The following is a 21,139-nucleotide window of genomic DNA, read 5'->3' as shown; positions in this document are numbered from 1 at the left end:
TAAAAAACTTCAGGTTTAGAAACACTTGATGTTTAAAACACTAGTGGTATCTTTCAAAAATAAACTTGTAGTGAGGTGCTTCATCTCTTCATTAAAATATCTTAAAAACATAAAAAAAAATGTAAGTAGTTTAAGTTCTTGGATCCATTTCAATAAACTTTGTCTAAGGGGCATGCTTTTGGTTTATCTAACATTATTTTCAAATGTGTATTTTGTTCTGTTAACTTTTGAATTGAAAAAAGGGTTTGACAACTTGAATAACCGAAATTATAGTTTGTTTACGTCCCTTCTAGCAGTTAGTAGAGGGGCAATATGTGATCCAGTCTGTATGTCCATCTGTAAGTCTGTTTGTTTGTCTGTCATCTCTGTGTCAATTTCACCATACCATATAAGGTTAAAACTTTGGTTCAAGGTAGGTTAAAAGTTTGGATCAAATTGTTGGACGTCTCATCAATTTAAGTGAAATATAGAGAACTATCAAATTAGTGTATTTTCCTGTACATTTCGTATGACACAATGGTTATGTTATTACATCACAGTCAGAGCTTATTGTTCAATGACTTGAGGTACTACATTTACACCAATTGACCTTGAGCCAACAGAGTAACTCAATCACAAACTACAACTTGAAATTGTCCTTTTAAATGAATGCCAAATTTAGATTTTGACCCAGATTCAATGGTTCATGGAAATGTGAAAGTGCAAGTGAGGTGTTGGATTCAGTGGACACATTTCTTATTTTTATTCTGGTAATTGTGTTTAAAAAGTAGTTTGATTAATTGTTTTCTTATGTCCAGCAGCTAATATTTCATACACAATAAAAATGTAATGAGGTTTTTTGTAACACGCTATAAGTGTGGGAGATTTTTAAGTATTTTTCTGGATGTATATTTTGAACAGTTGCCTGCCTTCTTTGGATTTCATGTGTGTGAGATTGTTTAGGAATTTTCAGAATTATTAAGTTGTCTACCTTTGATAGTTTACCATCAATGCTATATTTTAACGGACAAAGATGGATATTTGTAAAACCTCAACTAATTACCAATTACTAAAAGAAATCCTAAGTTGTTATCTATTGTTTACATTATTAAGTTACATGAAAAGAAATGAAATTCATCATGTTCATACATTTTGTAATACCAAATGATGCTCTAACATAATTTCAGGTTTTTAAGGGTTGCTGATATCTTTTTTACATTTACCTCGAAGTTACCCAGAAAATTATCTAGACAATTTAAAACCACTACCTGTCAAATTATCATTCAAAATTCTATTTGAAGTTCTTATATCTCATATGATTTTGTATGCCCCACCTAGTTGCAATATGTTTTTCAGTGTGTGCACTATACATAGAAAATGATAATGCCAGTGGGGCATTTGCGTACTATGGACACATTCTTGTTTTTTACGATTCATATCAATGCATTTGTTTTTATTTCTGACCATTGTCCTTAATACTATCATGAAAGTTAGAATTTGACAATATTATTAAAAATTATTATCTTTTTCAGACATTTCAGTTTCGTGTTGTACAAGAAAACAAGATCCACAATTTTCTTCCCGATGGAGTCATACCTCAGATGTTCTCTAATGTACAGAGTATTTATCAGTTCCATAATGATTTCTTATTACCTCAGATAAAAGATCGTGTTGAAAATTGGTAAGAAATATGTTATTGATAGATTTTATTTGTCCAAGTAATTCAAGAGGTAGTTGCCTCATGTTTTCACATCAAATACCTTTCCCACAGTTTAGTGCCATTTAACCTTGCATCATGGTTACACACCAGTCACAAACTTATTTCCGTTGGATGAGTATAGAATATATTTTTGCTTGCTAAAAGTAGTAATGCATAATTTTCCTTCAAGAAACTGTTGCATAAGTCAAATTTTTAGGAATTTATTTTCCCTTTCAACCAATTAAGCAAGGATTATGTGTGGTAATAATTAAACTGTTTGCAAGTAAACAAGAAAAAATATAAAAAATTGTATGTTTAAAATTGATTGCAAAAGTTGCATAAAGTACATTTCTAGGGTCACAACTAAAACATACATTTTTCATCAGTTGACTTAATGTACAGTACATTACTTAGAATTCTCATGTTAGTCATTCATTTTGACAACAACAATGGAGGGATATAAATTCACAAAATCTCACAATAAATTTAGAAGATGACCTTTAAGGATAATGAAAATGTAACATTGTATATCAAATTTGATATCTTTACTTCATTTTTCACCACCACTAAAAAACTTATTTTAATTTGATAAAAAGTATCACTCCTTTTAAGAACCACATTGAAGGTAATACATGTGTATACATATAAAGCCTACGCTACCACAAAGACCAACACATATTTTGTTCATGTTTCATAAAAACGATAAAAGTTGTCAAAAGAACTAAGGGGAGATAATTCAAAATTTTGCAAACATGTCTATTTGTTTCAGGTTTATATCCAGTTAAAATGAAACAAAGGAAAAAGGAACTCTCTATAAAAGAAGGTTGTTGTCTAATTGAGAAAATTGAGAAAATGAAACATAAAACATATACAGAGTCAGTTATACAGGTCTTGACATAATAAAAAAAAAATGTACTTTTTTTCTCAGGTCTCCAGAATCTAAAATTGGTGACATGATGAAACAGTATGCCCCACTGCTGAAAATGTACACAGAATATGTAAAAAATTTTGATAATGCTATGAATTTGATAACAGTTTGGTCAGAAAAGTCGCCCAAGTTTGCATCAATAGTAAAAGAAATACAGGTAAATTTGAAACCTTTATAACATTTCTCTGCATCCAACTAAGCAATCACCAGTGCTATATCTTGGATACGTTGCTAATATTACATACCATGGATTTCAGTTTTAAATAACACAAATTTTAGAAGAACCTGGTATTGAGATCTCATAAAACATGTTAAACCCCTCTGCATCTTTGCGCCTGTTCCAAGTGAGGAGCCTCTTGCTTTTGTTAGCCATGTATGTTTTTAATTTTAGTTCATTTATATGTTTTTGAGCTTAAAATGACATCCAGTTTCACTGGGAGAGATCCATTTGAGCCAAAAATGCGTCCTTTTGCGCCACAACTTTTTTCTTCAATGTTACGTTTGCGCCACCTGTTTTAAAATTACATGGTAACATTTGCGCCAAAAATAAATCATATGATTTCGCCAATTAGAAGAAATATGACTTCCCTTCTCCTTTATTCGAACCTGGAACCGGTAGTTTACACAGAAAATGTTGCTGCATGGATACTTCTCTATTTAATGTATGTAGTAGCTTGTACATATAACTTCACTTTATTGTAAAAAAAAAACAACATTGAAGGGTGAAATGTATAAAACAGTTCATAATAATTCCTGTAGAATGCCTCTGCTCCATTACTGTTACATCTTGTGGTAGATAAGGTTTTAGCCGATAAGGATGGAGGGAAGAAAGCACTGTTTCATCAATATATATAAAACAATATCAGCAAAAGCTTCTATTTTCTTCACTTTTGGCAAATTATGTATTAAATATTCAACAAGTTTTCTTCTCTCTCTGTACATGGACTGTCTAATGCATTTTAAGTCATTTCTCTCCAGATGCTTATTTTCATGGTGAAACATCTCCGAACATATGATACTTCAGCAAAAAATAAGAATAAATATTAATCATTAATATGTATGATAGATATGTGTACAGGTAAATGAGTTCCGAATATTGGCGCAATTGATACATTTGGAAAACAAAATTTGGCGCAAATGATACCCCTGAAAAACAGTAATTGGCGCAAACAGACTGCTGTCGTTTCACTGAACTAGTACACAATTTTGTTTAGGGGCCAGTTGAAGCCCGCCTCAGGGTGAGGGATTTTCTTGAGGTGTTGAAGACCCATTGGTGGCCTTCAACTTCTGCTCTTTGGTCTGGTTGTTGTCTCTTTGACACATTTTCCATTTTATTATTTTCATGGCAATTTAATTGTATTCAATTCATTGCATCTTATCTTAAAATTAATTTTGGATTTAGTGATTTAGCATAGCTGAGGTGGAAGACCAACATATTGAATTTTAATTTTTATGAGTAATTAAAACTTCTAAAAAATAAGTGTCAGAATTTAACAGTATAGTTATTTTCTTGTTCGTTTTATCCTTTTTGATGATTAACACTTTTTGTTATTTTTAATTGAGTTTTCAAAAATTAAAATGTTTCTCTCAGGAAGGAAAATGTAAAGACTTGACCTTCAACTAATTAAATAAACCCATTTAAATAATATTTCTTCAAAGCAATCAGGATGTATGTGCTTAACATTACGTAACAAAATGATATAATGTAGTATTTTTGAAGGGTCATTGTACCTTCATATGATACTTGTTGTATGATATTCTGCGATGTATATCTATGATGTCCTTTTGTTGTGGTTTATTCTCCACTTTGTATGATATGTTACATAGAATATTTTATGCAATATTTTATGACTGTTCCTTGATGCTTAGGTCACATGATATTGTATGGCTGCTTTATGGTGAGGTCACATGATATGTAATGACCGTTTCTTGATGCTTCGGCCACATGATATTGTATGGCTGTTCCTTTATGGTGAGGTCACATGATATGTAATGACTGTTTCTTGATGCTTCGGTCACATGATATTGTACGGCTGTTCCTTAATGGTGAGGTCACATGATATGTAATGACTGTTTCTTGATGCTGAGGTCACATAATATTGTATGACTGTTCCTTGATGCTTACATGATATCATATGACTGTTCATTGATGATTACGTGATATCATATGACTGTTCCTAGATGCCCCTATGATATTGTATGACTGTTCCTTGATGCTTACATGATATCATATGACTGTTCATTGATGATTACATGATATCGTATGACTGTTCCTAGATGCCCCTATGATATTGTATGACTGTTCCTTGATGCTTACATGATATCATATGACTGTTCATTGATGATTACATGATATCATATGACTGTTCCTAGATGCCCCTATGATATTGTATGACTGTTCCTTGATGCTTACATGATATCATATGACTGTTCATTGATGATTACATGATATCATATGACTGTTCCTAGATGCCCCTATGATATTGTATGACTGTTCCTTGATGCTTACATGATATCATATGACTGTTCATTGATGATTACATGATATCATATGACTGTTCCTAGATGCCCCTATGATATTGTATGACTGTTCCTTGATGCTTACATGATATCATATGACTGTTCATTGATGATTACATGATATCATATGACTGTTCCTAGATGCCCCTATGATATTGTATGACTATTCCTTGATCTCATTTATATGATGTTTCATGACCCTTTTTTGATACTCATATGATATTTTTCATGTAGTAGTTTCATACAAAAGTTTTGCAATGTATGAGAGATTAATTCAGTACATTAAATGAAAATTTATATACAAATCAATAATGGATTAGTCAAGTCCATACACAAATTGTTCACTTTGACCTTTAAATAGTCTAAATAGACAGTGTGAGTTTAGCTTTAGGTCTACAAATTAGAAAGGTGATGATAATTGCATCCAGTCAGAAATGCATAAACTATTTAAATTAATACTGATCGCAAATTGAAGACAATTTCTCATACCTTGTATTTCATGAATTATAGGTTATTATTCTTATAAGAGGTGTTAGCTTGACTCTTGATATCTTCCATTCTATAAAGGTACAGTAATACCTCAAAATAAATTTTAGAAGTAGTTAAAAATGCATCGGAGCACATATACATATACACATTCAAAACCATAGTTTATATGATTAAAAAAACTAATTAAGATCAAACCTGCCAACTTTTCAAAATGCCCATGGGGGTTTTACGTGCAAGATGGCCCTCACAGTCTTACAAAACGTTTAAGGGGGTCTTCAAATGTATCTTAGTGCTGTTTTTTTGGCTTCTTCATACATTTTATAGCAATTGTAAAACTAACTGTTTTGTGTAAATTTGTGGACAAAATTGCTCTTTTAAAATTTCCATGTGGGAGCTTTCATGGGGGAAATCCCCCACAAATAGTGACAGTTGGCAGGTATGTAAGATGTATAAGTGAAAAATAAGGTTTTCCTGTTCATAAAACCAGGTAGATATGTTTATTTATCTTACCTCCTATACATTTCTAGGAATATGATTGGTTAAAAGCGTCCTCGGGGAAACCGTGTATATTTAATATTAGGTTAGTTGGGAGGCGGGGCTTATTTCATATACGGTTAGTAGTTGATCATGTTAATGCTAACTGTATTGAAAACTTGCTCACTTTGATAGGTCACTAGTCTAAATTTTACACGTTAAGATAGTCAGTAAGATAAATTTGTTAAATAGTGTGCTAGTGACGTAATACGGTATATATGGGGTAAATAAATTCCATATGGGGATTCGAGCTTTGCTCTCACCCCATATGGAATTTACTGACCCCATATATACCGTATTAGGTCACTAGCACACTATGTAACTAATAGTATCTTGATCAGATCTTGATCAAAATATTATTTGCCAAGTCATATATGGGAGGGGAGATGTTCACAGTGGCCTTTATTTTTGTGTAGTTAATGTTTTTTACTCAGTAATAGTTTTACCCTGCAAGTCATTTTCTACATATATTATATAATTATTCCAGATGACCCCTGAATGTGGTAGTTTAACATTGCAGCATCATATGTTAGGACCAGTTCAGAGAATTCCTCGTTATGAAATGTTGCTCAAAGGTATAATAAATGTATAGATATCTAAACTACAGAAAATTACTCTGAACAACATAAATTCCTTCACAGGCTTTGTGTTTTCAAGAATTCATAAATTTGCACAAATGAATTTTAAATGAATCCTTTTCATCTAAATATGACTCCATTAGGTTGATGAACAAAATTAATTACCGATTATCTTAATTTCTTAAAAATTGACATTTTACTTTAATGGTTAATTCATTAGATGACAGTAAAAACACTTAGGAAATAACTTTTGTAGAAATGTGTCATATGGGAATAATTATCCGCTATGTGATTGGTCCTTTTGTATCAGGTTAGCAAAAATACTGTAAAGGATAAACTGTCACATGGCATTTTTTCAACAAATTTGACATTAAACATAGGGTTCTTGTGGTATTAATTGCACCCAAATAGTTCACATATCGTAGGTATACATGTATCAAGCACTTTAAATAAAGCAATTTTAACAATGCTTTTGATAACTGCAAAAATTCAAAAGGTTTTGCTGATCACTGAAGCATGACTGGGCCCGATCCAGTCTTGCTTCAGTGATCAGTGATTCTCTATATAATCAACCAAATTATTCCCGCAAAAGCCCCACCCCCTCCCTACTGGATCTGCCTATGGTTACTTGTCAAAGCACTTAAATGCTTGCAATTAATTACCAGTCAGAATATAGTTTATTTGTTACGTGGGAAAAGTTGGTGTCATTCTAAAGCAAATTTGGTCAAGTGCAAGCTTTTGATAAACCTACATTCTTTAATTTAAATGAATGATCTACAGATAAAAGACAATAAATCTAAACAAAAGTTCTATAACTATTGTTCTTCAACTCAATTGTACGTATATATTTATATTACAGATTATCTCCGACGTCTTCCAGAAGATGCAGCAGACAGAGAAGATGCTCAAGGTAAGGTCAAGGTCTTTCATCCAATCAACCCATAAACAAAATTGTGTTTTTATACTCCCTCTTTTAAAAAATTGGTGGTATACTGTTTTACCTCAGTCTGTTCAGCCCATTAATATTTTCTGTTGCATCTTTCTCAGGAACTACATTACAAAGAGTAGGAGCTCGCAGTTTCGCTTGTTTAAACAAGGATTGAACTATGTATTCCAATTCTATACAAGTATACCTTTTACTCTTTGAAATGGTAGACAAAAAGACTCAACAAGAAATTATTATATAATGCAAACAAAGAATGTCTCATTTCCAACTCCGTATCTATGTGTAAATAATAGAATAACTAATGGAAAAATTCAAATATATTAAAAATGTTCACAAATGAACTGTTAAAAGCAAGCTTGCTGTTTGTTGTGAGCCAAGGCTCTGTTTTGAAGACCATACTTTGACCTATAAAGGTTTACTTTTACATATTGTGACTTGGATGAGAGAGTTGTCTCATTGGTACTCATACGACATCTTCTTATATCTATTAACATCACATTATTCTTTTGAATGTGCAGAGGGATGAAATCATATGATGCAAAATGAGAAAACAGTTACTGAAGTCAGTGGTACCTGATGTGATTAATCATAACAAGTTAAAAACAGTCATATTCTTATAATGTCTATTGCAAATCATAAACAAGGGAAGAAAAAAAAAGAAAAATGGATTGTGGATACAACACATGTAACAAGTTCTTAGTTGTTACAATTTTGATTGATGAATTATTGAAAGTTTACCAAGGAAATATTTGACATTCACTTTCATTACAGTTGCTCTAGAATTGGTTACCACAGCAGCATGCCATTCTAATGAGGCCATGAAAAAGATTGTAAGTAGATATTTAATGTATAAGTTAATGTCGCAATGAAAATCTTGATATTGGATCATTATATTTGAAATCAATACAGGTCACAGACTGGGATAAGGCAAAAGCAAACTATCTAAGGGTTGCATATGACAAAGTAAAGTAAAATCACAACAAGTTGGAAAAAAAGATATTATTCTATTTCTCTATTTGTAATTATGCAAATAATACAGTATTAAGTTTGTTGTACATTGCATTATAAAACAATGTAGTTTTGACAAACTGAATCTTTTTCACTGTTAGCACAATAGATATAAGAAGATGTGATATGAGTGCCAATGAGACAACTCTCCATCCAAGTCACAATTTATAACGTAATTTAAACCATTATAGGTCAAAGAACAGTCTTCAACACAGAGCCTTGGCTCACACTGAACAACAAGCTATAACAGGCCCCAAAATTACTATAGTGTTAAACATTTGAAACAGGTAAACTAATGGTCTAATCTATATAAAAAAAGGATAAACACTTATGAACCACACCAATAAACAACAACAAGTCATCAAGAGAAAAGATAAATACACAATATACAATTTTATGAATGTTTTGTAGGATAGTTTTAATAAATTATTGGAGATTATGAGAAAGATAGACACCAGTGAGAACTTGATAAGTCCTACTAGAGAACTGGTACGAGAGGGCAGAATTATCAAGATATCTGCTCGGGGTGGAGAAAGACTGGAAAGATTCCTTTTTCTGGTAAGAAGTTATATAAAAAATGTATTTATATTGGAACTATAACTGCTGTTATTTCTGATACTTACAGTTAGAAATTAGTGTGGAAGTCCATAAACTTTTAGATGAATTTTATAAACCCATAAAAAAGAAGATGTGGTATGATTGCCAATAAGACAACTGTCCACAAGAGACCAAAATGACTCAGACATTAACAACTATAGGTCACCGTACGGCCTTCAACAATGAGAAAAGCCCATACCGCATAGTCAGCTATAAAAGGCCCCAATAAGACAATGTAAAACAATTCAAACGAGAAAACTAACGGCCTTATTTATATAAAAAAATGAACAAAAAACAAATATGTAACACATACACAAACGACAACCACTGAATTACAGGCTCCTGACTTGGGACAGGCACATGCTTAAATAATGTGGCATGGTTAAACATGTTAGAGGGATCCCAACCCTCCCCAAACCTGTGACAGTGGTAAAACAATACAACATAAGAACGAACTATAAAAATCAGTTGAAAAAGGCTTAACTCATCAGATGGACAAAAATACAAGTGGATGTGGCTGGGCACTTGTACATTCCGACAAACAAACACACTAGGAACAGATCTGAGAGTACTCACAGTTACTTGACTGCTAGTTCAAAGCCACTAACAACTAATAAAACAACCAGTATATTTATGCATTTAGAGAATCAACTCAATTTTTACAGCAACTGTTGAATGTATGTGTTGTTTATCTTAATTAATTTTAAATCAAAATCTTGCATGAGTGTTTTTTTTTTTGGGGGGGGGGGGGGTTTTGGGGGGGGAGGGGAACGGGGGGGGGGGGGGAGACTTCAAATAAGTTAAAGCATATTTCCAAAACTTAAAAATTCTAAATATAATTTTTAAATGTTGTATGTTTTTAGTTCAATGATCTGATGTTGATTTGTTTTGAACCATTGCTGGGAAGTTATAAGATTAAATCACAGTTAGAAATGGATGGTATGGAGGTACGTATTCTACAATATAAATTTGAATCAAGTTTTATATATAACGAAAACTGAATGCTAAAACTCTTGGGAATATATTTTATTTATCTGGAATTTTGTATTTTTTATGGTTTTTAATTTTACTTGGTATGTATTTTATTATTATTTTAATTTTTCTTGGTGAACATTTAAATAAAGAACTGTTATTCATGTTTTTGTCATAATATGACTTGATACCTGAATATATCTGCAGTATATTCATAGCTCTACTGTCTACACCATACACTATACTCTGTCTATATATATCATTCTCTCTTAGTACACCATTCCGAAATAACTGCACTATCATACTGCAGTACTTGCTTAATGAATTTATAGCTAGTTGTTTTAAGAGTGATCTTTTCCAATGATATTTGTAATTTACAATCAAATTAACTAAATGTAAAAACTTTCAATTCTTTAATTTAATAGCAATTTTTTAAAACTTAAACCTTCAGATTGCAAGTCAAGCTTGACTTCTGGTTTATAATAAATAAATATTTAGAAGAAGAAAGACAAGAATATTGTTTAATAAACAAAGTTAATTAGATATTTAAACAATGTAAGAATATTTAATTTATTTATATTCTGTGAATGCTAAATAGACTTTATTTTGTCCATGTAGTATTGTAGCATTAATTTGATTTTTCATTTCCATGAAATTTAAAAAAAAGATTTATAGAATGCTTCTTGTATGTAAGTGTTGTGATTTTGTAGATTATGGAACGCACTGATAAATGTCTTCGTTGGGTAGGTTAGATAGCTTTGCAGTCCCTTGTTTGCTTGTATCCCCTAATGGTTGTGGCTTAGCTTAGATTATATAGTTGCATAAGGCTTCATTGGAGTGCTACCTTATTCCTTCGTCCAAACCTTATTCCCAAATGTGAAATTTCTGTTAATAAATGTTACATCATTGATCAAGCTATTGTTTATGTCTATAACTCCCTTTGTGTTGTCTATTAAATGTAAGTGTGATTTAATGTCTCAATTTGGGGAAAACTATAAAGAAAAAAAAGGAAGAAAAAAACATAGAATGTTGCACATAATAAAAACTAAATTTTGTCTCACTGTGATAAATGTCAGAAAGCAAGACATTTTTTTTTTCTCTCTCTGTTGAGCTTTACGATATGATATGTTTTAAATCTTGCATTTTTGAATGGAATAAGTATGAAGGGAGATGTTGATTTTTGAGGCAATGCATTTTATGTTAAAAACAAAATATGGTATAATGCTCATTAGTAGTGATTTGTGAATTATGAATCAAAATTTTTGAAAATATCAAGATTTGCTGTAACGGGCATACTTGAGGCAACTGCTAAAGGCTAAAGGATATATCAAACTTTCTTTTGGTTTTTATACCCCCGCTTTAAAAAAGGGGGGGGGGTATACTGTTTTACCTCTGTCTGTCAGTCCGTCCATCAGTCCGTCCGTCAGTCGTACCGTCCCATGAAACTTTCGTCACATTTTTCTCAGGAACTACACATCCACCCTTTCTGTAATTTAGTATCAGCATTTATATATGTCAGCCATACCGTGTGATGCGTTTTCAGATTCATCACTCGACAACTTCCTGTTTACCGAACACTTGTCTGATTTTACACATGATAGCCAAGTTGAAAATTTTCGTCACATTTTTCTCAGGAACTACAATACAAGGATTTCTGAAATTTGGTTTCAGGATTTTTATAAGTCAGCTATACAGTGTGATGCGTTTTCAGATTCATCACTCGACAACTTCCTGTATACCGAACACTTGCATATTTTTACACTATTAATATTATCCACTTGCGGCGGGGGTATCATCAGTGAGCAGTAGCTCGCAGTTTCACTTGTTTATTTTGCTGATTTGCTGTCTATCATCTAAATTTACTTATTTTTGTGTTGAACTTCCATTGCATATGAAGTGCAATCAAGGGAAATAACTAAATGATAAATAACATGTTAAAAATAAATGTTCAAGCTTTCTACGTTTGCATCTTTAGCATATTAAATCCAATGATATGAACTATTTTCATTCCTTAGAGGAGGGAATCAACAAACTTAAATTCAACTAAGAGGAGATAATAACCAGGCATAAACTAATGTTTATTGTTGTATTTTGACCTATCCGTTTGTAAACATCCATACCTGTAACCTGAATTTGCATGTTGTTTAACCTGTATAATTACATATTTGGAGATGGTACATATTGTACAATTACTAAATCGTTAGCATGTTACACTATATAAGATTTTTTGCATGGATATAGTTGTCAGCATTGTCATGGTAACTTGATTATGAGGACATTTCAAGTTAAAAGGTTGTCAAAATATGAAAATTCTGTTTATTTGTTCATATAACTTTTGATATTGTGGGTTCATATGATCTAAAACACTAAAGTTGAATATCTGTACCTTGAATTAAATTTATTTTAATAACTTTACTGTACTATTTAAAAGTTGCTTAAAAGACTAGCATTTTAAACTTGTTACATAAGATGTCATATTAGTAAGAGATTGATAAGACGTCGGAGGAATCTCAAAATAGGGTCGTATAAAATGTATGAGGTGTAATCAGCAGCCTTCTAGAAATGTGAATTTGATCGAAACCGTTTTGAATCCCTTTTCAACAAGCAATCTCTTGTTTAGGATTAAAAAGCAAATTAAGTTTCAATTACCTTGTATAGGGACCCTGCCCTGCCTTACTAAAAAAGCATGCTTGATTTATTATTATACCATTTTACTAACATTAATATTGATATGAACCAAAAATTTGTTGTGTATATTAAGGATATCTGAGGAACAACATTGTAATGTTGTTTACCATGGCATCATGAAAAACTTACATGCCATTTGTGATTGGTAAATCTGTCAAATGTTGTCATAGAGATATAAGCAGTTGGGAAATGGAAATTAAACCTCAATTTAAAAAAAACCCAATGATAATGGTATAATTTTAACACTTGATGTAATATCAAGATCTTCCTTAGGAAGCGAGCTTAAACTGTATATACTTGTTTATTTCAGATATTAGAAGGAGAGAGTATAGATATTCCTAATACATTCTATGTCAAAAGTAGACAGAAAATAATACAGTTCTTAGATGAGTAAGTCATAGACCTTATATTATTGTAATTAATTGATTCATTAAAAGTTGCTTAAAAGCAGTGAATTCATATGTTTATATAAAAGTGATATGATTGTCGATGAGACAACTGTCCACAATAGACCAAATGATACAGAAATTAACAACTTTAGGTCACTGAAAGTTCTTCAATAATGAGCAAAGCCCATACATCACAGTCAGCTATAAAAGACCCCTAAATGGCAAATGTAAAACAATTCGAACGAGAAAACTAACTGACTAATTTAAGTATGAAATAATGAACGAAAAGCAAATTTGTAAACTATGTTTATTATGTTTTACATATTAAAACCTGTAATTTGTTTATGGGTCTTTATAGAATAAAATGCAATTATAATGTTATAATTTTCTGATGTGTCCTTCCTTGCACCAAGAAATAGGTTACAAAAATTAAGGAATCGTGATGGTACAATGTATTGTACAATAAGATAATGGGAGATAACACATTTCTCTATCCTAAAGTTGTCTTTTGATTTTAACCAACAATTTCTTGTACAATTTACAGGTAAACCAAAGACTTTAAAATCAACATTTGATGCTCTCAGCTAAGCATGAGCATTAAAGAAAAATTATTGTTAACAAAGAGATAAAGTAACAGATGTTTTTTTTAGTCTTTGCTGAAAGTACACAGACTTAGGCCGTGTTCACACCAAATGCTATGTACAGTAAACATGTTTACAATTAGTTTAATGTCATGTACATGGGTTTCACATTAAATTTGTTCACATCTATACACCTTGTTTAATTACCTGTACATAAGATTTGTTCACATTTTTAAACTATATGGCATTTAAATGCTCATTACGTAGACTTGAATGAAATTTTACGAACAGCTTTCCTAGCAGTTAGGGAACGATCATTTGACTAAAAAAAAAAGGGGGGAATGGATTTTTTCTTGAAAAATATTCTGAGCCCCAATTTGATAAAAAAAATAAAATATTCTGGTCGTGCTGATGAAAAAAAAATTATTCTGAATCTAAGGTTTCCCCATTCATTATAGTGTTAAATTTTGAAAAGAAAAAAATTGATTGCTAGCATAAAAAAAAAACTGACTAAAAGCGTTTGTGCGAAAAAAAAATCTGACTCAGAAAAAAATTATATAGCCCCCCCCTCCCTCTTTTTTAACTTTAAGTGGTTGCTCCTTTATGAAAGCAATTTTGATGATTTGCAGTAGTTAAAGATACTAATGATGTCTTGATTACGCATTAGAAAACATAGGCTGCAGCAGCGTCCTTACAGACGAAGAAAAAAGATTGAGATGTTAAGGATCACTACATTTCTATCTTTTATGTTTGGTTCGAATGGTATTTCTTCTCTAAGGAGTATTTAGCAAAGGGAGGGTGATGTTTTTTTTGTTTTTTTTTAAGTGTTTTTTAATGGATCTTTGATACTAGACAAACAATACAATTTACCTCACACTTTTTAGTAATGCATTTATTTAGTGAATCATTGTTTGTCACTTTGAGTAAAGACCAGTGGCAAATATAACTGTGCAAGTTCAGCCGATTCTGGAAGACCTTTTCAAATGAATTATGTGTTCGGCAATTATGATGCTTTGAGTCTTGATAAGGGGTTAATAAAGCTACCTAAAGGGTTTTTCTTATAACAAATTTATATATCAAGTTAAGACAAATATTTTCTGTAAAGAACTTTATTAATAATTGAGTTTTATCAATGGGAGCGTAATTATGTTTAGTTTATGTGTGAGTTACACTAACACAACACCAAGTTTAGGTCAATATGAACACGGCCTTATACTGTATACCTTGGTATCTATACTTCTAAAGTTAGAGACTGATTTTATTGACTCCTAACTCCTCTGAAACCATACATTAGTAAATATTTGTGATATGACATATAACTGTAGTGTTTTGTACTTTCTAAATTTGTCTTTGAAACAATATTTTTCCACAGAAAACACTAATTTTTCAGTAAATATCCAAATACGGAGACCGTTATCAATCTTATACGCTTTCTTGCATGTTCAGTTGACATACTGACCATGAAATTTTAAAACTCTCACTTGCGCAATTGTATAGTGATTTCTCTGGAATCTTTAAGCACATTTAAACAAAAAAATTATGATGTGTTTTTTATTTTCAGAAATTCCAATGGTGAGCCATCAGGTTGGTGTGAGGTATGTATCCCCATCTTATATCTGGTATAAATAGAAATAAGTATAGATTGTTGGGTATTTGTCAATAAGACATCAACCATTAATGAAAAAAACAATAGACATTTAAAGATCAAAATAAGCTCTTCAACTGTAAACAAGTTTCTAATTTGAACTTCAATCATTTACTTTTCTAACGTTTATCAATTATACACTATACATAGAAAGTATTATAAAAGCTAGTGTTTACTGGGGATATCTGACTTTGTGGTTGAGCCAAAGTCTCCATACAGATCTATAGAAAATGTGTGCTTTGTTGGACATTTAAATTGAAGGTTTAACTATACACAAGAAATCCAGGAAAATAAGTATCCTACAAACAAAGCCACATCAGTTTACCATATTAATTGTTTCAAGAGTATGCAATATATAATTCTTCAAATTCATTCTAATTTCAGACCATAAGAAAAGCAATAGAAAAATATAAAAGACGACAGTCGTTAAAATCAACGGAAATTCAAAGAAATAGTAAAGGGGTAAGTTACCAAAAATATATAATACACTACTGTAAATTCTGAAATTATTGCATGAATTTATTATTGCATTTTCTAAAAATTGTTCTAAATCCCAGATATATTATTGTGATTCCAAGAAATTCTGCAAACAGGTATATATATATATCAGATATCATAATGCGAGTTCTAATTATTGTGAAAGTCTCTCAGTTGAAATGATTCGCAATAAGAAAAACAAGACTGTTATCAAAATATATAACTACACTTATATTGAATGAAGGGGAAAGATTCTTTTCAATGTGAAATGCAAAATTTTGTATAAATGTAATAATCCTCATGTCAATTTTTGTAAAAATGTAACTTTTTTTTTTGGCCTCACCTATGATAATATGCCCCACCTACGATAGTAGAGGGGCATTATGTTTTCTGGTCTGTCCGTCCGTTCATCTGTCCCGCTTCAGGTTGAACTTTTTGGTCAAGGTAGTTTTTGATGAAGCTGCAGTCCAATCAAATTGAAACTTAGTACACATGTTCCTTATAATATGATCTTTCTAATTTTAATGCCAAATTAGACTTTTGACCCTAATTTCACGGTTCACTGAACTTAGAAAATGGAAGTGCCAGTTTCAGGTTAAAGTTTTTGGTCAAGGTAGTTTTTGATGAAGTTGAAGTCCAATCAACTTGAAACTTAGTACACATGTTCCCTATGGTATGATCTTTCTAGTTTTAATGCCAAATTAGATTTTTTACCCAATTTCATGGTCCATTGAACATGGAAAATGATAGTGCAAGTGGGGCATCCGTATACTTTGGAGACATTCTTGTTTAAGGTGAAGCATATTCAAATCACAAAATTTCTTACTATGTATAAAGTAGTTTTTACCAGATAAAAAGACATAATTCATGAATGATTTTATTCCAGATGACCGATGTGGAGTTAGGAAAAGTTGCTCCTAAATGGATCAAAGATGATGAGGTCACAATGTGTATGAAATGTACTGCTAAATTTACAGCCCTTCGACGGCGACATCACTGTAGAGCTTGTGGTGACGTAAGTTAAACTCTATATTCAGATGACATCACTAGAGGCAATTTGTCATCTTATTATTTTTAGAATAGTAGTTTTCAGGCCAGATTTTTATTTTTTTGCCATTAACTTAAGCTATTTTGCAATACTATTTGTAATATTTTACCTCAATGTCAAATAATTGTATTTTTTATATTCAAACATTTCAGGGCAAGAACTTTTGATTCTTACTGAAAACTTCTTTTTATTTGTATGACACAATCTTGAAATTTGATATTGTGGTGAAAAAGAAGAATGAAACAATTTTGCATTTTGCATTTGTGGCTGGCATATGAATTATCCAGTTCTAATAATAAATAGCAATTGTTGTTCTTATTCTCTCCATTTTAGCCATATCTGCTTTGAATTAGTCGACTGGGATATTTGTGTTTTATTTGACAAAATTATTGAAATTTGGTTAAATTCTATAAGTTAAACAAATTACATATGATATTATAAATGTTTTAATGTAAAATTAAAATAAAATATTGAGAATGGAAATGGGGAATGTGTCAAAGAGACAACAACCCGACCATAGAGCAGACAACATTTTTACCATGTCATTATTTGAAATTTAATAATCAAACTTTAATAAAGCATATCTTTAACTTACAGGTTGTTTGTGGCAGGTGTTCTTCCAAAAAAGTGCCTTTACGATATGACAACAATCATTTAAATCGTGTCTGTGATGACTGTTACCATCTCCTACGAAACGATGAGGAGGAACCAGTCACACCAACTCATGACAAATCATCAACCAAAAAGAAAAACATTTTACAGGTATATATAACACTAAGAATTGATATTGAACATGTAAAGTGTGTGTAGGAGTTTTATATCATGAATGATTTCAATATGTATGAATAAAAAGAGATATGGGGTATATGTCAATGAGGTGACACAAAAACAAAAACCTGCTAGAGTTGATATCCTTTTGGTTTCACCCAAACAAAGTTCAAAAGGTGAGACTATGGCATGATGTTTTGACAATGTATAAGTTTGTGATTACTTCAATTTAACGAAGAACCACAATTGATGGGTCAGTAAAATTTGGTATGCAGTTGTACAAGCATTTTCACATCTCATTTCCATGGAGATGATATGTTCAATTGCTTTGAACGTTTTGCATAGTTTACAAAATACTGTCATTTAAATTCGAATTTTTGCATTATACTTTAAAAATTACATAGAAGCAAGACACATTTTTTTACCACTGTCAATATTTGAAAAGTTATAGCTATAGTATTTTTCTAATAATTATTTTTGTTTTTGTTTTATTTAACATTGCTGTATAAAATGACCCCTTGAAATTGCATTTCCTTGTTTACATGATAAGAAATTGTTTTCCTTTCCAAATAATCACAAATGTTTTACTTTTCAGATAAATGCCAGCGACCCCTCAGTACTCTCAGGATATTTACATACAAGTACAGATAAAGGGAAGAGCTGGCACAGGAGATGGGTGGCAGTCCATCATAACTTTGTCATGTATACTTTTAAGGCTCATCAGGTATTTATATTTTAATGCTTGGAATCTCATATATATAGTTAAACTTTCCATCCTATTTTATCAGCCTTTTAGATTGAAATGGATAATGTACTAGAAAAAAGTATTTAAAAGGTCACATCTCTTGAGTGGTCACCTTTGATACTTCCCATGAGTAGCTGCTTAACCCTGTCAATGCTACACAAAAAAATAGAAAAATGGCTGCTGCTGCTGCATTTTTTTTTTGTGTGTTCATTCATTAGAACAGAATATCCCTTTTCAGACTGTATCTTTTTTTTTATTATGAGAGATACAGATAAAGTTAGTGCATTAAAAATGCACCAGATAGCATGCACTGTTATGTTATGCAATTATTTTAGTAAATTTTCATCAAGCTACCTGAATTTTCAGTTAATTAACAGGAAAATGGTGTCAATTATTGTATTTGTGTTGAATTTTGAAAAAAACAAATGTCTTTATTTATTTTGTTGTTTTATTGTCTTGCTTGACGGAGTCAAAAAGCAAAACATAGGTATGCTGTTTCTGGTGTCAGCGGCGTCAACAATGTATTAGTTTATGATTAGGTCTAGTTTATGGTGAACCACTAGTAGTGGGTCAAAGGTATTTGGTATGCAGTTGTATTAGTTTTACCTTGGAGATTATTTGCCCACCCCCCCACAGTTATGGTCTATTGACTTTGAAATTTAAAAAAAAAAAAAAAAGTGCCTATGTCCTCAAAATTTTCAGGCAACCTCCGTTGATTTCAACCCCAAACTGGACTTTCCATATTCTTGATTCATACGAGGAAAATTTAGAGAGGACCCAAATGAAAGCTGAATGGTTACAAGTCTGGATGTAAAATCCATTGTCATCGCGACATATGCCATGACCATCAGTAGCGGGCACATACATCATTGCAGCATATGCATATGCAGCATAGCGTTGAAAGCTTGTTTGACTGTAGTATCATTATGCCATGCCAAGTTTATCACTCTTTCCACAATTATCACTCTTTCCACAAATGTTTATTTATGGTATGATCCCTTTGTTATATCTAGTTTACTCTTTCTGTACATGATAAATCATGTTTTACACACAGATTATGATTATCTATGCTATAACAAGTTTACCTCTCCCTGCACATGTTAACAGATTATTTTTATTTATTTAAGGATCCCTATGCTTTTACAAGTTTACCCTTCCCTTTACATGTTTTCAAACAGACTATGTTTATCTATTTTTGGATCCCTACGCTATAACAAGTTTACCTCTCCCTGCATATGCTAACAGATTATTTTTATCTATTTTAGGATCCCTATGCTATTACAAGTTTACCCCTCCCTGGACATGTGGTAGAGGATGTAGATAAGGTAGAACATCTGGATAGGGAGAACTTATTTAAAATATCACATAAAAGAACAAATCTTTATTTGTCATCAGAGACCACAGCAAGTAAAGAAAGGTAAATCAGACAACTTATATTTAAGGAATGACTGTAACATTTTTTCTGTCTATGAAGAAATAACATAAAAAATGTAGTGCACACTGAATAACCCGTTTAGCGGGTTATTTAACAGTGTGCACCACATTTTTTATGTTATTTTGAATAAACTGAAAATATATTACAGTTATTTCTTATAATTTAATTTTAAATTCCATTTTAAACTAGAGTAAACCATGAAAAAACATTGATGTTGTCATGGTCACATGTCTATGGGCTGATAAACAAAACGATGTCAGCCAATCAGAAGACGTGTTGCATCCAAAATTAAATAATATAGCTACAAGAAGTTGTGGTATGAGTGCTAATGAGACAACTCTCCATCCAGACACAATTTGTAAAAGTAAACCATTAAAGGTCAAATATGACTGATTATCAGTGCCAAAAGATAAGAAGATTGAAATGACTTTGTCAGTCATAATCAAGGTTTTTGAAAAGGCAAAGAATGGATCTTAGTAGTTCATCTTCTGTATCACTAGCCTGGCAACACTTAGGCTGTGAGTTTGAATCCTAGAAAGTATTTAAGAGCACTGTTCAAAGGTTTTTGGGCTAGAACAGAATGTTAACCTCTGAATCCAGTTTATAAACAGCAATAAAATAGCCAATCTCATTTAAATATATTTACTGTGTCCATGGTTTGCTTACAATGGATCTGACAACACTACGTTTTAATTTATATATTTACTGTGTCCATGCTTTGCTTACAATGGATCTGACAACACTACGTTTTAATTTATATATTTACTGTGTCCATGCTTTGCTTACAATGGATCTGACAACACTACGTTTTAATTTATATATTTACTGTGTCCATGCTTTGCTTACAATGGATCTGACAACACTACGTTTTAATTTATATATTTACTGTGTCCATGCTTTGCTTACAATGGATCTGACAACACTACGTTTTAATTTATATATTTACTGTGTCCATGCTTTGCTTACAATGGATCTGACAACACTACATTTTAATTTATATATTTACTGTGTCCATGCTTTGCTTACAATGGATCTGACAACACTACGTTTTAATTTATATATTTACTGTGTCCATGCTTTGCTTACAATGGATCTGACAACACTACGTTTTAA

The 21,139-nt window shown here is 31.5% G+C and overlaps 1 protein-coding gene across 7 annotated transcripts in view; it reads left to right on the top strand.

Moving 5' to 3' along the window:
• LOC139490582 (FYVE, RhoGEF and PH domain-containing protein 2-like) overlaps nucleotides 1-21,139 on the top strand; it is a 65,861-nt gene that overhangs the window by 40,798 nt on the left and 3,924 nt on the right. For 4 of the 7 annotated variants that reach the window (XM_071277451.1, XM_071277469.1, XM_071277476.1 and 1 more), the window contains 15 exons: nucleotides 1,512-1,660; nucleotides 2,607-2,763; nucleotides 6,637-6,724; nucleotides 7,587-7,637; nucleotides 8,445-8,503; nucleotides 9,093-9,239; nucleotides 10,142-10,225; nucleotides 10,961-10,993; nucleotides 13,249-13,328; nucleotides 15,470-15,503; nucleotides 15,938-16,015; nucleotides 16,917-17,045; nucleotides 17,676-17,840; nucleotides 18,442-18,570; nucleotides 19,857-20,008. In XM_071277451.1, coding sequence (XP_071133552.1) covers nucleotides 1,512-1,660; nucleotides 2,607-2,763; nucleotides 6,637-6,724; nucleotides 7,587-7,637; nucleotides 8,445-8,503; nucleotides 9,093-9,239; nucleotides 10,142-10,225; nucleotides 10,961-10,993; nucleotides 13,249-13,328; nucleotides 15,470-15,503; nucleotides 15,938-16,015; nucleotides 16,917-17,045; nucleotides 17,676-17,840; nucleotides 18,442-18,570; nucleotides 19,857-20,008 — 1,535 coding nt within the window. The remainder of the gene's footprint in view (nucleotides 1-1,511; nucleotides 1,661-2,606; nucleotides 2,764-6,636; nucleotides 6,725-7,586; nucleotides 7,638-8,444; nucleotides 8,504-9,092; nucleotides 9,240-10,141; nucleotides 10,226-10,960; nucleotides 10,994-13,248; nucleotides 13,329-15,469; nucleotides 15,504-15,937; nucleotides 16,016-16,916; nucleotides 17,046-17,675; nucleotides 17,841-18,441; nucleotides 18,571-19,856; nucleotides 20,009-21,139) is intronic. The other 3 variants (XM_071277460.1, XM_071277486.1, XM_071277494.1) reach the window with 1 other exon arrangement.

Source organism: Mytilus edulis, chromosome 1, assembly GCF_963676685.1.
Source record: "Mytilus edulis chromosome 1, xbMytEdul2.2, whole genome shotgun sequence".
NCBI classification, from domain to species: domain Eukaryota; kingdom Metazoa; phylum Mollusca; class Bivalvia; order Mytilida; family Mytilidae; genus Mytilus; species Mytilus edulis.
Note: the sequence above shows the minus strand (reverse complement) of the source record. Positions and strands in the feature narration are given on the sequence as shown.